The sequence below is a fragment of the Rhea pennata genome, chromosome Z, assembly GCF_028389875.1.
Source record: "Rhea pennata isolate bPtePen1 chromosome Z, bPtePen1.pri, whole genome shotgun sequence".
Taxonomy (NCBI): Eukaryota; Metazoa; Chordata; class Aves; order Rheiformes; family Rheidae; genus Rhea; species Rhea pennata.
In genome coordinates this window covers 29,504,833-29,522,139 of record NC_084702.1, presented here as the reverse complement: position 1 = coordinate 29,522,139, position 17,307 = coordinate 29,504,833, and the positions used below count along the sequence as shown (strand labels likewise).

At 39.8% G+C, this 17,307-nt stretch overlaps 1 protein-coding gene across 5 annotated transcripts in view; it reads left to right on the top strand.

Moving 5' to 3' along the window:
* The first annotated feature begins 3,782 nt into the window (after window positions 1-3,782).
* GOLM1 (golgi membrane protein 1) overlaps window positions 3,783-17,307 on the top strand; it is a 54,790-nt gene continuing 41,265 nt past the window's right edge. For 2 of the 5 annotated variants that reach the window (XM_062600572.1, XM_062600568.1), the window contains exons 1-2: window positions 4,002-4,070; window positions 4,349-4,438. Coding sequence is in view for 4 of the 5 variants with exons in the window: in XM_062600568.1 (XP_062456552.1) it covers window positions 4,068-4,070; window positions 4,349-4,438 (93 nt within the window). In the remaining variant the exon portion in view is untranslated. Of the gene's footprint in view, window positions 3,950-3,969; window positions 4,121-4,348; window positions 4,439-17,307 lie in introns of those variants that run through there. The other 3 variants (XM_062600570.1, XM_062600569.1, XM_062600567.1) reach the window with 3 other exon arrangements.

The window sequence follows — 17,307 nt, the reverse complement described above, 5'->3', positions numbered from 1 at the left end:
TGGAATTCTTAGAGAATTTGTAATAATTGCTGCTTGTGAAGGGTTAATTGCAGCAAGTCTATATATACCTCATCCACCTCTATATAGCACTCTCTATATGACTCAGGAAGAAAGGCTTGTTGAGGAAAATGTTGAAGAGTTCTGTGTGGAAGTCATTCTGATAATGGTTGATGGAATAGAGTGAATTTGAACTCAGCAATAAGAAATAATAGGCAGGTAGTGGGACTGTAAAATTTAATGTTGAATAAACATAAGCTTTTCAGTTAAATCCTGATGATTGCTTCAATTTATTTGTTTCTTACTATGATCATAGTATTCTCCCTATTTATTTGAAATAACTAGAAATTTGCAGTCCCTTCTAGTAGAAGAATTTGGCAGGTGTCTAATGAGGCAAAGTGCATACTTGTGTGTGTGTCCCAAAAAAGCACTCATAAAACTACTTGAAAAACTAATTTTAATCATAGCCTGTTCAGCTCTTTGTATATGAAGTGATCAGCTGCGTACTGTAAGTTCTCAAATAAGCAGTTTGGCCTGCTTTATTCATAACTTTCACCTTTAAGGTAAGTGAGATAATGTTTCTTCAACTTGATGAGCTAAAATGCAAGTAGTTAGCATGATTCCACAGGCATTTATTCTTATATGCAAATATCTTAAATATTTTTCTTAAGTGGGAATGCAGTGCTAGAAGATACCTGCTGAATTTGATCAAGGTCTTCACCCTTATCTTTCACAGCCCCTTCTATGGGCTATTTAAGAGCACATATGTATTTTAACCAATTTTCCCCAAGCCAAACTGTGGAACCCAGGATTCCTAGACCATATCCAGATGCAGTGTCCTAACCCTACCCATACTTCTCTTCATAGGCTCCCATAGTAAATACTAATGGGAGAAAAATACCTATTGCCACAGGGTGGCAGCAAGTTTCCAGTCCATCCGTTTCAAAACAAGAATCACTTCTCTCCTGACACCCATGGTCCAAGTTTCCTATTGTATTTCATAGATATTTGAGTATTTTTGCATATAGTGATGACAACTGTTGTCAAGTTGTGCTGTTTGTCCATTTATGTATTTCTTTCTATGCTTTTTCTCTGGTCTTGAAGAGAGATGGCTATAGAAATGCAGAAAACCAAATCACTTTAGACTTCCTGAAGCAAAAAAGTACCAGACAAGTAGAGCATAGCTTGCTGACCAACTGTGGTTAAGGACAAGGTTCCTTTATGTGCTGATTGTGTGCTGATGTAGTTCATTACATATGACCCCAAATCTCTGTGTATTACTTCAAATTATTGCAGATTTGTTCATGATTGTTAGCTTTAATCTGATTGTTAGCTTTAACTTGAAGGATAGCAGCAGTTCCTTGTTGGAATGATCCAATAGGTGACAAATCTAATGACTGTGTAGTGTCCGCTCATAGCAGAAGTACCTTCATCTGCTATACCTTATTTAGCTGTTTTTCTGCTGATCACCAAAGTGATTCATTGCGTGTGATTTAATGCTAATTTCATTCTATAGCTTACTGAAACTTAAGTCTAGATAGCTATTAGCTAATGAAACAAGGACCCAGACTCAAAAAATTCAAAATAACCTGAGTAGTGGAATTCATTTCACACACAGAATTTCCAGCCAGCCACTTGCTTTTTCAGACATCTCTGTTAATCTTTCATTTGTTCATGGTGACAAATAAACCTGTCATACCTAATCACAGTATTCTCTCTAATTCAACACTAAATAATTGTATATAGTGTGGCAAAACTGTGTTTAAATTGGCTTGCTTTGGTGTTAATCATATTCTTTCCTGCCTTGTACCTGTTTCAAATAAGAGGCTTAAATGAAAACAGGTTTTGAATCAAGTGAAAAGGCAGGGTGCTAATGAATTTAATGTTGCCAGATCCTCTGAAACCCATAGGTGGTAGAATGGGAACCAGTCTCTCCTGGAAGCTGTCATCCTCCGTGAGGTATTTGTAGCCTGCGGTCCTGTTTGGCAAATCAGAGCTGTGTGAAGAGTAATGTCAAAGCTGCTTTTCTAGTGAATATTCAATGAATGGAATATCAAAACATTATAAAAATCAATACTTGGGTGTAAATAATAGCTTCCAAATAGTAGTTTCTTACTGTTGAAAAAAGAAATCACTTTGTTTTCCTTGAATATAGATGTTTCCCAAAATTATGCCCTTACTGTTCAAGCTATGAACTGAGACTTTACCAGACTCTGGTAAATCCTGCTGAAATGATTTTGAGAAGTTCCTGTTTGCTTTTCCTGCTATCAGAAACTGCTGTACCTACAGCAGATTTGGAAAGTGAGTGCCCGCATCTCAAGTAGTGAAGGTGAGTTTATGTTAAGATGTGATGCTCTTAGTTGCTCCAGGAGAGGCACAGGTCATCTTTTGCTGAAAGTCAGATAACTGCAGCAGTGTGATTAATAGCTATATAGTGAGTGTGGGTTTCTTACATCACCATATCAAGATGAGCTAGAGAGCACCTCCCTGTGTCCTAAGGAGTATGAAATATCTGCTGCAAGGACTTTGTGAGCTGCCTCTTAAAATACTCTTTTCATGATCAACCTCTGGTTTCTACAGATAGAGTGTTAAAATGATCTTATAACCCTTATATCCAAGTCTGTTAAACATTTAACAAAGATTTGCCTTTCTCATTGGATGGATGTGCTCCACAGCAGGAAAAAGTAATACAAAAAAGTAATATAAAAAGATTCAAAGTCTGCATATTGCAGGTTTTGAATGTTTAGAAGAAAATTATTCATAGTTGATCCGAGCATGTCATCCTGCATGTTACTGCAATTTGTGCTACCAGGGCATTAGTTAAGCTAATTACAACAGCGCTGTGTATAATTAGGCATATATGAAGAGGAATTGCCCACATGCACTTCTAAAAATGCAACTCTTAAGATGCTATAAATTAGAAAAGTATTTCCTGGAAAACACTGCTCTGGTGGGAACCTGCTTGAGCCAGGTTTAGATTTCAGAGAGTCTGGTGCACTGTGGCTTCATTCCTGGTTTGCTGATACCTCTGGCCATGTTGGCTCTAGAAGTTTCTGCAGTGTCGCTTGCAGTTCAAAGGAAGTTGAATCAAGACGACCGTGCTCTGCACCCAAGAAAACAGCCTCTTGGGCCGGAGACAGGAGGAGAGTTAAAATATTCAGAAAATTAGGAATTTTTAGCCTGAGGGTGGATGCCAGCTAGAACACTTGGCCAAATAAATACCAAGCACCAGTTGACAGCACTGAGTACTGTGTCTGCGCTCATGCCAGCCTGCCCTGCCGTGTACTGCAGCTCATGTTTCCTAGCCTGGAGCGTTGCTTCCCCTCAATGAAGCCAGTGTTCGCGTCTGGTTTAGTCATTAAACGGCAGCTAAGAACCACATTCCCCTAAGGTAGGAGTTCCCTCCGCCGCTGGATGCGTAGGAGGGACCAGGCCTCGCCCTTCCCCACTGCAGCAGGGGACGGAGGAGAAGGCCTGAAGCCAAACGGGGACAAGCAGGTGCGACACTAACATGGCGCCTCCTCCCGGCCGCCATTGCGCCCCCGCTCCCCGCCCCACTGGCGTGTCGCTGCCCAAGGGCTCCCCTGCTGCTCCCTGCCGGAGCGCCCCGAGCGGCTATTGGCTCCCTGACGCCCCCGCCCCGCCCCACGCCGTGGGGAACCAATCAGAGCGCTCCCTCGGGCTCTGCCCCGCCCCGCGGCGCAGGCTCTGTGAGAGAGGGCAGGAGGGAGGCGGTGGCGGCTGAGGGGGCGGCGGCTGAGGGGGCGGTGGCGGCTGAGGGGGCGGCTCCGCGGGAGCCGGGCTCGCCGGCCGGGGGCGGCAGGCCCCTCGCGGGGCGCTGCTTGTGAGGTGGCTTCCCGCCTGTCTCCTGACAGGCTCGGTCTCGCCGGTCTCTCGGGGTGTGCGGCACCCTGCAGCCACGTTAACACGCACGGGTGCATCTTGGCAAAATGTAACTGAAGAAGGGGGGAAAGAGCAGGGAGGCACTAGGGGAACAGGGGGTTTGTTCATGGCAGGAAAAGGGAAGATGGAAAAAAGAGTGAGGCCAAGGAAGAAGAGAGTAGTGCGTTATGGTGAGCTTAGTGTTGAAATCCCTTGGCCTGGGAATCGTCTCACAAGGAAAGTGAGAAATCTTGTCCTTCTTGAGAAGGTTTTAAACTCTGGTGGGTGAAAACCTATGGTGTGTGATAGAAAAGGATTCCTGTGAGGATGTCTGAGAGATAGGGGATTGACTCACTCTCCACCTAATTCAGGACATTTGTATTTCTGCTGTTCATCTTTTCCTCTTAAACCTGTTTCTCCACCGTTTTTGCATTTTTGTGTACTAATTAAAGTTGCTTTTTTTTCTCAGCACAGTAAAGGTCCAATGGGTCAAACTAGGAATGATGTACTACCAGAAGATATAGAACAAAAGAAACAATTGTTTTTTCCTGGTTGGAAAGTGAGTACTTTAACAGTATAAAATTAGTTTGTAGTTTTTTAGTAATCTACTTTTTTTTTTTTTTTAGTGATAGCTAGATGCCAAATGATTGGCAAGGTGCTCATACAGTGCTGAATGATTATTCATTCAAAACCCTCTTTAGTACGTATCGTGGCATTATCAGAGTGATAAAACTATGGGCTTTGACATAACAAAGTTTAACAAGAAAATACAAATGAATTTTTAAATCACAAGTACATTTGTGCTGATTTTTATATCCAAAAAGAATTTGTCAGAACTTACTGAGCTTTTAAGAGTAAACTGCTGTATTTATGAGCATTGTATTTCAACTCCTATCATTTGCCTCTGTTCTGAGAAAATAATTACTTGGTGTGTGTGTGCATGGCAAATATTTAACAATCGTTTTGTTTCTTTATCAGTAGTGCTATATGTGTCAGTACATTTGGTCACAAGCTCAGTAAGAGCTAGGATCTGATTCTTCTTTTTACATTACGTTCTTTGCACTTCAATGTGGTTTATCTTAATGGAAGCAGCTTACTTGTTTTTTCATTTCATAAACTTTGAGACCTATCTGAGTAAACTAAAATTACTTTTTTTTTCAGTTGCAATCCAGAAAACAGACATTCTGCTTTGACTAGTTTCTGATCTCAAAATGCTGTTTATGTCTTTGTAGAAAAGCTCAGTTTCCCTGAGTTTTCTGTAATATAACATGACTTGTAATGAATAATATTTGGATCCAGTACCTAACAGTACTGGATAATAGTATGACAGCAAGCAGATAACACATCCTACTTGTTATTTAGGTCATCCTCTTTACAACTTTCAGTAAGGTTTTGGCTAGTGCTTAATGACTGACACAAGCTATGTGGGATACAAAGTGGTACAGCTTCCTTAGGTTCCCTTTCTCTCCCTTAATGATCTGTTTTATACATGTAGTCTTACACATTATTTCAGATAAATTATGTTTTAAAACTAGTTTTGGACAACTTTAAAAATTGAATCATATATTAGAAATATCAGAGATTTTTCATGGAGCAGTTGACATTGCAGTCTATTACAAACATCAGGAAAGAAATATCTTTACATGATGCTACAAAGGCAGTCAAAAGAATTTGCCTTGGTCATTGTTGTCATTACTGTGGAGTGCAGGGGGCACTGTATATTGTATCTTGCATGATCATCTTGCTCTTATTTTCATCTCTAGCCCTTCATTATTTTCTAGCTTGTGTTTAGATTGCAAGATCTTTGTGGCAAGGATGATTCTTTGGTATTGTATACAGATCAATGGTAACCAAACTGTGACTCTTACCAGAATTTATTTTTTTTAAAAAAAAAAAAAAAAAAAAAAGTAGTAATAATTGAAAAAGAAAACTTGAAAGTCATCTGCAGAGTTAATTTTTAAAGTACAGGCCATTAATGTAGAAAATGTCCTGTGTTTTTTCAGGTGTCAGAATTGTTGTCATCTCTCACAAATACTAAAAATGAACAGCAAAAGTACCAGTTAATTTTGGAACAGACACATACCTCTCTCTTCCATACTATACAGTCAGCAGTAAAATCTAACCACTGGGATATTGCAGTGTGTGAAAAACAAAACTTGTTCTCTGATGAGTCTATTAGTAACAGTTGTTCACAAATAGATGTTACAAAGGAAAATGCTGAATCACCAAGAACACAAATGAGAATCCCAGACAGTTGTTTATCTGAGGACTTCAAACAACTAGCAAAATCAAAGTCAAAAATAACTGTTGCTGGAGGGCACAAAAAATATTATGTTTGTGACCCGCAGCAAAAACTTATGCTCGCATATGTGTTTTTGATCAAAAATTGCCTTCCAATGCCAATTTCTTTGATCCAACACAAATGTTTCAATGGGGAGATATTATGCAAGAAGCAACATTTCAGGAAGGAGAAGAAAAGGCAGTCATCACTTGAGACTTCTTCCATTTCTAAAGTATACACTTCTGAAGGTGAGCAGTCGGTACTGATACTTATTTATGAATGTCTCTGAATAGCACATACAGGATTAGCCAAGAGCAACACAATAAAAATTAAAAGAAGGAAAATAACTGAGGCTGAATTTCAAGAGACAGTTCTTGAATATGAGAACTAAGATAACATACTCTGAGATCATTCCCAAATAATAGAAGTCTGCATATTTGGGAAATGGAAAAATATTCTTGTAAACAATTAGTCTGCTACATTTATTTAAATCAAATACTTACTTTTCTGTTAAAAAAAAAATCTTTATAACAAATACCTAGAAGATAAAATCATGGTAGGCCTTTGGGAATTTGCTCACATCTATGGTGTGTTATGTTTAGTCCTTGTGCACAAAGTCAAGTAATTCTTCTAAGCTCGTTAGTTGCTCCTGACATTGAATTCGATGAGAATCTTGGCTTGGATATGGTAGGAGTTAGATCCATATGGACAATGTTGCCCTGGTTTGAACAAAGCAGTGGATTCTCAGATCAATAGTGATTAAATGTCCCCTTGTTGTTAACTCTTAACTTCTGCACAAAGGAAGGATTTGCTACAGCTAATGGTTTCCATACATTGTGACCACTCTGCTTGGAGACTCTCCCATAACAGACGATCTTTACTGGCACTTGAAGAGCAGAGTGGAGAATCTCTGCGAAAGCAACACTAACCATGTTACTCCCTGTCCCAGGCCAATGATTTCAAAGTACTGTGGGGCTTTGTAACTGTTCCATGTCTTATGCTTCCCCTTTGTGTGTGTTTCTAAGAAAAATGTCAGTTTAATGGCACTGAGTAGCCTTCCTACTTAACTCAGGAAAAGTTAAAGCTCTGTAGTTTCTGAATTGTCAGATATAACCTCAAATCTCCAAGGAACAATTTAGGAGACACAATGGATTCTACAATGAGTTACAGTAATTCTGAGGGAAAGTACTTTGCATCTGAAGACTGCCATAGCATCCACACTCTTATGGCCCTCAAGAAGCAGATGAACATTTAGGCAGCAAGTTTCAGTTGGTTATCGTGCTTTCTCCATCAAGATGTTCCCTGGAGGCCAACAGCAGCAGAATCCATGCCTAGATGACCAAGGGGGATTTAACTTTGGAACAGGATGAAACAGGGCTGAGCTGAGCTAAGATCTATTTTTAACTTCCAGTAATAGGTGTAACATATGCAGCATCAGCACAAATGTGTCTTCATGGATCTGCCAGGATTCCACATCCCTGGAGGGAGTGTGTGTGCAGTCAGTAAGTTTTGGTGTCTAGTTACTTCTTGACCTACTGACTACGACTGACATCATAGGTGCCAAACAGTGGTGGTGATGGTGTGTGAATTATTTTTCTTCCTGACCTTATAATCAGTAAGAATTTCTCTTACCTATTTCAGTGGGAGCAGGGCTAAACATACGGTGCTTAAAAAATAAATAAATAAATCCCAAACTGGCATGTACTAGTGTGGATACCTCACTTCAGACTAGAACTTCAGTTCAAGTTCTAGCATGCAGAAATCAGTGTTCTGCCTTGTTATAGGGTACTGCTGCTTTTTCTGAGAAACAGTAGTATTACATATATGCTAACATAATACGTACCTTTTTGCCAGTGTCAGAAACACCATATGTGTTTTTCCACAATCTGAGGGGACTGCAATGGAAATTATATAAAAGCATGGTGAAGAGGAAGAAGCCTTTCCAAATTGGTTGGAGAGAATCAAATTACAGACCTTTGAAGATATTAATGAAAACACCTAAGAAGACAGACTACATCTTCCCATTGATTTTTAAGGATTCAATAATTGTCTCTGTTTATCCTGCATATCCTGTTCTACGTCATGAATTTAAATGGGAGTGACTACAGCAAACAAAGCAAATAAAGCTCTTAAGTGCCTTATGCAATTAAAAGTTACCATTTTAATTATTCGGTGGACTGTGGTGGTAGCTTGAAATCAAGCCTGGAACATAACCAGCATAATCTCCTCATGCTGTAGAAACAGAAAAGAAAAAAAAAAGAAAAAGAATTTCTCTCCCAAAGATTTCCCTTTTCCTCAGAAATGGAGTAGCTCAAGGGAACTATAAACCTTCAGACAAACAAACTGCACATCTTTGTCTGTCTGAGAAAATAACAGTTACTCTTTATATGGCAAGTATTGTGTCTTTCTGTTGATGCATAATTCCCAGTTTAGGGAGCTTGGTTCAGTTAACTGCTGTCTGAGATGTCCCTAGGTCAGATGTGATCCTGAGTGCAGGTACATTCTAGGTCAGGCTGCTTATTTTCCCACTGTGGACTCCTGCACAGTCTAAGAAGTCTAATTTCTCATGCTCCCTGTGTTTTCTTGTTCTTTGCTTCTCTGTTTCTCCATTGTCTTCTACCTTCTTTCCAAGCAATACATTGTGGGGGTTTTTAGTCGCCTTTTCTCTTACTATCTGTTCTTGTCAGCCTTTACTTGCAAATGCAGAGGGGACAGCCCCTCTTTCAGTGTTTCTTGGCTCAGAGGTGAATTTCCCAGGTGTATTTCTCTGTTCTGTTGTTCTCCCTTCTTTGACCCAACAGTCTCTCCTGTTTTACAACAGGAATCGTCAGTCTGGATTAGAGAGAAGATCTCTGCCAGATTTGCAGCCCCATCCCTAAGTGTTAGCAACATCTCTGGCTTGTCTGATTGTCAGTTTTGATTAGCCTTGGAGGTGTTGCTGTCTAGAAAGACTCCCCTCTTTATGGGTACCTGTAATACCTCTGACCATTCTCTCTAAGCTGCTCAGAGGTCTCTACTGCTGGTAGTTGCCTAATTGTGCTCTTTCTCTGTCTTCATCATGCAAGGTGGTTCCCTGGAGATGCATGTGACTGTTAAAGAGAGCAGATCAGCAAATGGGGGTGGCCATTTCTGCATGGATGAAGTATCAAGCCTGAATGAAGCCCCACTGCACCAGATGGTGTTTATGAAGATGTGTGAGGAAAGAGGGCTAAAGCTCCCTTAGCTGCCCACCTCTCGCATAAACCGCTCTTGGTGAGAGCTATGTAAGGATTTAAGATTTACTCTAAATCTGTAAAGGGTACTTCTCAGAAGTACAAGACAGCGTGGGAAGAGCTGAGTGAAAACCTCAGCTGGATTGTGCTTTGCACAGCTTTATAGTATCACTACCCAGAGGCTTGCAGCTAGGTGGTGGTGTACTACTTCATGTTACTTTTTTAGTGATGTGAAAACCATCAAAAGCAATGAAAGCCCACAGGCTTCGGTGAACTTTGGATTGGAACTATAAAGCATGAAATGGATTTCTTCTGACTTGGGAAAGATAACTATTCACTGAGTTTCCTGGCTATTTTCTGATAAAAGCTGTTCCTACTATAGAATTTTGGTTTGAAAGGACATGTTAGCTTTATTCCCCAGACATACACTGCTGGGAGAAAGCACTGTTTCTGAAAAATAGCATGCAAAGGGGTATTAGCTGAAGAAAGGTAATAGAAATTTACTATAGACATGAATCCTTTAAAAAGAAGGAGATGCTTTAATGTGCTCCAAAGGCAAGACTGTGCTTTAGATTCTAACAGCTCCAGGAGACTTTGCATCGCAAGTCTAATGGAAGCATGTCATTCCCCACAAAGTGATATACTGGTTGATAATGCAGATTCTGTACCTCTATTTCATCCTGCACCTAGTAATGCATTCACAACATGCATCTCATTTCTATTTAGACCACTTCATACTGCTGGAGTAGTATTTGTAACACAGATTAAAGCATATGTAGGTCTTAGAACAAGTGCCTGTAAAACAAAAGGAAACACTGTTGGTAGTATATGTGTTTCAGTGGTAGCCATATCATAATGATTCACTGTAATATACAGGAAGAAAAAGCTTTCTTGAGGTCTTTGAAGATTTCCTAGGACACAACAACCCTTGGTCAGTATCAAGGAGATCAGCTTAGGCTGACTTGTTAAAATATGTTAAATTATTTTAAGAGTCTTATGAGGAGTTAGTGGAGGGAAAGCAAATGAGAAGCAGCTCTTTCTTGTATTATGTACCAATAAGTTTTTTTTTAAGTAATGCTTGACAGTGATCATCATCATGACAGTGATTGTTCTGCCTTTTGTTCACCTGCTTAAAAGCCTCTGTGAGGATTTTACTGGCTATCTCCAAGCTCTCAGAAACAAGCACATGGCAACTCAGGGTGTGACTCCAAAGAGGGCAGTGTAAGAAAAAGTTGCAAGAACTTCTACAGAATAATGGACATTTTTTTCTTTTTGTTTTCCAGTGAATAACAAGTAAATGTACGTATCTTGTTAGTGTTACCTTGATAAGATACTTGTTTTGTGTCATATTTTTCTCTAAAACTGCAGTTGTGTTATATGCATGGTGCACATATACACACTGGTCAGTTACTGACCTCACTAGCTGAAAAGCATTGGACACTCTATATATATACACATACATATATGTATATATATGTATGTGTGTATGTTTGTATGAAAATGTAAGTATAGAGTCTGATCTACAAGGTCAGACAGACAGAGTATCACAGCTGGAAACAGTATTCAAGAGCTCTTACCTTTACTGTCTTTTATTATGCTTTGTAAAGCACATATTGCCCTGAGGCAGATATAAATTACAGTTTCCTTGACTGGTAAGGTCTTGTGCATTCCCAGAGTAGCATGCGTGGAGCTACATGTAAATGACTGTCACAATGGAGAGTTATAAATTCTTTGGTATGCAACTGCAAGTCTGTTTCTGTGCGGGTTTTTTTAAGAGACTGTATAGTTTAAAGTAAGAGCCTACATGTTTTTGAAAAAGTGCTAGAGCCTGAAGAATGGCAGAAGTAGATAATGGTGTACAAATCACAGCAGAGATGCTGAGATTCACAAAAGAACAGCTGCCAGGCTGTTCTTCTAATTGCTTTGGGGACTGCTTTGTATAGAGAGAGCAGGATTATTAAAATTGAATATAAATGGCCTGGATCATCATTCCCACCTGAAAAGGTAAGCATGTGGAAAGTAGATGTAGGAATGGCAGAGTTACAGGCTTAGCTAGGCAATTTTTTATTTTCTGTATTACTTTTTGTTTTTTTTTTTCTAGGTTATTTTGTTGGAAGGCTTTGGAATATTCCTTTGTATGGTGGGAGAATAATATTAATGGGGAGGGTGGCACAAAGATCATGCCCAATACTGGATTTACAGACTCAGAGCACTGCTGTGAATCTGTTGCAAAAAAAGTAACACATTTGCATTCTCCTTACTTCCTTATGTATTCTGGGGGAAGTGCAAGTCTGTTGTCAGTGATAGCCTGGGAAATGGTTCTCAGGTCTATAATCACTTATGCTTGGAGCTGATCCCAGACTCTTAAAAATTATATTCATACAATCAGGGAAGAGATCAGTGCAATGATCAATGCAATTAGTCACCACTTAACTGCTCCTCAGGGTCTAGATGAGACAGTGTGCTGAGCTTTGTTCCAGCTGGCTGTTGCATTCTGATACTGTATTATTTTTAGAGCTTTCAAGTCTGTAAAGGGCTATGGATGTTGGATTGGGGCCAGCTCTGGCTACATTTCTGCAGTGGCTGTCCTCAAGAGCTACTCGAGATGGTACAGTGGTTGGCATATAGATCTAAATAATCTCCAAGACTGTTCTGGGCCATAGGTTCCCTCTGCTCTATGGAAGCCAGCTCATGAATGGTGCTGATGTGCAGTTTACCAATAGACCTAAAGGAGTCCATGGCTGTGCAAAGTTGTACGAAGTCATTTTAGGAGTTAGCTTTAGCACACTGCAGGCAGGCAAAAGATAGCAGAGCCCCTAAGCATAGTTGTGTTTCTACTGTAGTGCTGCTTGCTCTTCCAAGACACATCAGCAGGACCACACCTTAGCACTACGCATATCTTCATTATTGTAGTTCCGACTAGTCCTTTGTTTCCCATGCAAATTCCATCCTATCATTGCTAACATTATTCTTTCCACCACTGCTTTTATCTGCATCACTTGTCCTAATGAAGTCACTTAATCTTCTAAAGGAAAGACAAAACATTGTTAAACTTGATGGCTCTTATCACTGAGAACTAGAGCCCCTGTGGCAGAAGAATCTTGTGAAAATGAGAAGACTGGTGCAGATGTGCCTTCTATCATCACTATTCAGAAACCAACAAAGCAATCCAGTCAGAGCATATTAACCTGGAGGCACTGATGGGATCTTGTCAAAGGATATATACTTCTTCCACAGAATTGCCAGCTGCTACTACCCTGTCAAGGGAAGAGGTGGAAATCAAGCCCAAGAAATGGTCAACATCAGGAAGAAGAAGAACTTGGAGTTACCCAGCTTACAGCAATTTACCTCCAGGTACAGAAACCAAAACTGCTGGTTTTACATACTTTGCATACCAACCATAGTGATCCCAAATGACATCTCATAGTTCTGATGCGAAACATCAGTGTTCCAGAAGCATGCGTCACTTAGGCAAAGTAGCATGGCCATCCTTGTGCAGAGCTGGCAGAGACATCGTTAATTCTTCAAAATCTAGCATTTTCTTTCCTATTAGTATCTCAGTTCCTAAGCAAGAAAACTCTAGAAACGAAACAACAGTAATTTGCATGACAGTGATGGCAAAGTGTTGGAGTGCTGGCGAGGATGCTTGTCCACCATTTTGGGTTTTGCCACCTGACCTAGACTGGTGATGATCCACGTAAGCTTTTGAGCTTCACCTGGGAACACAGGCCCAAGGAACCCCCTAAAAGGCCTGCCACTCTCTCACTTATTCAAGCACTCAATTTTAGAAGCCTGCGTTTCCTAAAGATTATTTTGATCTAGTGTTTGGGTAGATTGTTACTATAGGGAAATAGCCATCTGTTACAGTTTATAAGGTAGGGTCTAGAATGTAACAAATAGTGTAATGGTTATCACATCTGCTTTACATGCTGAAGGTCCTGGATTCAAGCTCCAGTAGAATCAGCACCAGGAAATCTTTGGGAGGTTGGACTAGATGATATCCAGAGATCCCTTCCAACCTTTGTGAATCTGTGAGAGCAAGCTACAATATTTCATGATAACTTATATATTTATTTTTCTATGGGACAGGGCGTATTTTGTTCTAGGCATGTTGCCCAGAACAGTTTAGAGGCCATGGTCTTACTATTACTGTGGTGAGCAGATGATATTGCTGTAAAGTAGTGGATGAACATCCTCAAAAAAGTTCTTCCACTGCTTACTGTTCACTCTTCCAACCTTTATGTAGTCTTCCAGGCAAAAGAGTTTAGTAAATACTAGAGGCTTTTTGACTCTATATTAAATCTCACAATACAACCATCAGTTGATGGAATACAACAATCAACCATATTTCTGAGTTGCAAACATCCTAATTTTGTTTCTCTGATGTGTAGACATCACCTCTTTGTCAGAATGGACACAGGAGTGTATTCTGCTAAAAGGAGCAGAGTGACCATGAAAGATACTTGTCATTAATGTTTTTGGTGCAGCAGAGTTAGAGCAGTTTTCTCATTTATGTAGCATTTTTAGAGATCATCCTGTTGAGTTCTCGTATAAACAAATATGTAAGTGTTCATGGTTTCAAGAAATCCCATATAATTGGAGAAATTCAACAGATACTCATACTCAGTGGTTGCTACCTTCTGGTGGCTCTCTTTATGCACTGCATTTTTATTTCCTTATTGCTTATGATCCTTCAAATAAGAGTGATGCAGAATCAGTGGATTTTATGAAAATCTGGTTGTGGGGTAGCAATTCTTGTAAGTCTGCAGAAGAGGTAGAATGCCACAAATGCTATGCCTAATCTGAACCTTCAGATTTATCATAGTACCCGTATTGTTACAGTGCAAAAGCTGGAAATACTGTCGTCATCACACATTCCAAAGCTATTGTATTCCTGCTGCCATGTTGGCAGTGCAGAATCACCCTTCTCTCAGTTTCAGTGGCATCCTGTAAATGCCATCTTTGAACTGCTGGTGGCAAAAAGAGATTTGACTTGTATAGCCAGAGAGTTAATTTTGGCAGCAGTTGCAGGACAAGTGCAGTAAACGTGCTAGCAGCCGCGATAGAAATGCTGTGTTTTGTCTTGGTGCTAAATCACTTGTAAGGCTGTCATTCTCTATTAGCCCCCTGTTGTGGCCCCTGAGATAGCAAATCAGGTTCACAATCAGTCACTCATGCCTCCTGGGTGCCAGTCCCAGCTAAAACAGAATTGTCTTTACTTAAACGATTACCGCAGTATGAAACTCGTGTTTTGAACTTCTGTAAAGCCAACAGAAAATATTTTTTCTTCTGCCTTGCTAGTATTCCAGCATACGTAGATAGACTGCCTTACTGGATAACCTCAATTGCCCACTTCCGGTTCTAGCAATTCCCTCTATCATTGCTTCTGTCTCCTCCGTACACCTGCATACACAATACACATACTGCACAATACACAATGCACAAAGTAAAGCGGAGTTTATAAAAAGAGGTGTAAATCAGCCTATACTTTCTAAAAATCTGTCACCTGTACCAAGATGCTTCATCAGAGCAAAGAACTATGGCCGGCAGGTAATTTGCACAGGCACTTTATTATGTATTGCCATATCCTGTTACACGGCACACACCCTGGAACAAAGCAGCAATAGGTTGATCTTTACACTTTATAGCTTCCTCTAAGCTATAAAGGAATGTTAGACAATACTGTGCTTCGTTACCATGTTAGTTATCACTGCCATTCCCTGCAGAATTACTGCTCTGTGTCACTGACAGTTTTTCTAGAAAATACAGACTAAGATCATTGTTTCTAGGTGAACATTCAAGACCTGGGGAGAGCTTTTGTAACCTTTACCCAGCTTTGTGTATTTATATCAGTCCAGCCAGGTGCTCTCCCTAATAAATCAAGCCTCTCAGTGCCCTTATTAGATGAAAAAAGCCTTACTATTCTAATTTATTGAGGCATAGAGAGATTGACTCCTATTTTGACTGTATACAGCAGAGGTAAGGGTAGAAATTGTACTTACTGAAATTCAGTCGAATAGTCAGTGTTGCAAATAGCAGTCTGTATGTGAGGAAAAACAGGCTCAGCCTGCGAGCTGTGTATGTGAATGTAAGCAAGGTTGTGGCAAATGCTTGTACATCTGGCATCCTTTACTGCATATGAAGCTGGTATGACAGGAGTCTGTCCAGCTGTGTAATATATACAGGAAAGAGTGCATGGTATTCCTTTCACTGGCTTACACATGTAGAAGCTAAAAATGTTGAAAATCGGGGACTAATTTTGTAATGTTTTATTTTGTGGTAGCGATGTGTGCCTGCTCTTCCTCCACTTTTCATATACTGTTTTAGAAAAGAATGAGCTAAGTCTTGCTACATAGGTATCTAGAGTGAACTTTCAAGAGTCAATACAGGAATTGCCTGTAGGTATTGTTTTTTCAGGGAAAATAGCAGCAACCGGTATTGAAGAATAACATTAGAAAATGAACCCTCTAAGGTAACCTTCAGAGAAATTCTATGAATAAAAACCTGTTTCCCAGAGCAGATCATGGAAGCTGCCATTATACCAAAGACAGAAACAAGGTGGACGGGAATTTGTCATGCAGTGAAGCCGACAAATTCCGCTGGTAAGGATCCTGGGCTGCTATCCAACTCTCAAAGCCCAACATGTTCCTTACCAGCTTGGCTTTTTACTGTTTTCCAAGATGATTAATGAAAGCTGATTTTATTCTAGAAGGATCAGCCTGCCTAAATGTAATTATTACAACTAGTCTACATTTACCATAAAGGTTATGTTACTGTGTCAGAGCATACTGGGCCTTTCTCTAAAGGAGGCTATGCAATTAAACAAGGGAACTAATATTTGGAGACAAACTCAAGAGCTGCAGAAGTATGACACTACCATTTGCAGAAGCTATGCTCAGGGCCAGCATACAAGGTTACTCAGGGAGACTGGGACAGCAAAGAAAACCCGTTGGTGTTAATCTGTAATAACGTCTGGGCTTTGGTAATGCAAGACCACAGTTTAATTTCAGCTGACAGTTCTTCTGAAAAATGTTATAATGGCAAATTAACTGTTCCTTGCTTTCTAAATGTTTTGTTTGTGCATGCTTTGTTTTGTTTTTAACATGACAGAATTATTATCTAAATAGAATATTTCTGTCTGTGCAAACCCAGGGATTGGTTGGAATCTGGAGAAATACTTAGAGATATTTCTGTGAAAATGGAAGCAGAAAACACTACCTGATACTAATTCTTGCAGCCCATAATTACTCTCTTTTCCAGTTAGCAACTGAATTCCAGCTCAATACAAAGCACTGCCCATAAATCCAGTTTCTAATGAGTAAGAGAATTAAAAACATCAGAATATATATGCTTCTTGAACTAAACAGTGAATAGTAATTCCACTTTCACAGTGTTAACATTAGAAAATTCTTACTTTGTAACTGATTTTCAAAGCTTTCATTATGTAGGTTAATTGGCTTATAAAAAGGTTAAGTTTTATTCAGGGCTTCAACCTGCACCCATTTTAGCTGAAGATTCCTTGGGTCTGTTTTCAAGACCAGATGAAATCATTAAGATGTTTTCTATAACATGCAGGCCATAGGATGACATCAAGTGGCTGGACAACCATAAGTTTCTTTGGTTCAAAATCACAGAATACCCTAAATGTACACTTAGGTCAGTGCATTTACACATTATGCAGTAGAGAAGGGTAGATATAAATTCATATTCCTTTTTGCCTGTTATTTAGAAATGTGCAAATGTAGTCTTTTCTACCTTGTAAGATGCTCAGCACCTCTGAGGTATGTACTCTGGATTTTACATGCTAGCTCTTCAGAGGCAGGGAGGAAGGAAAGAGGAGGCAAGGGAGATTGTCCATCAGGAGAAGGACAGCAGCTATCTTCAACATCTCAGCCTTCTCTGGTGTTGGTGTATGACCATGACTTACTAACATAA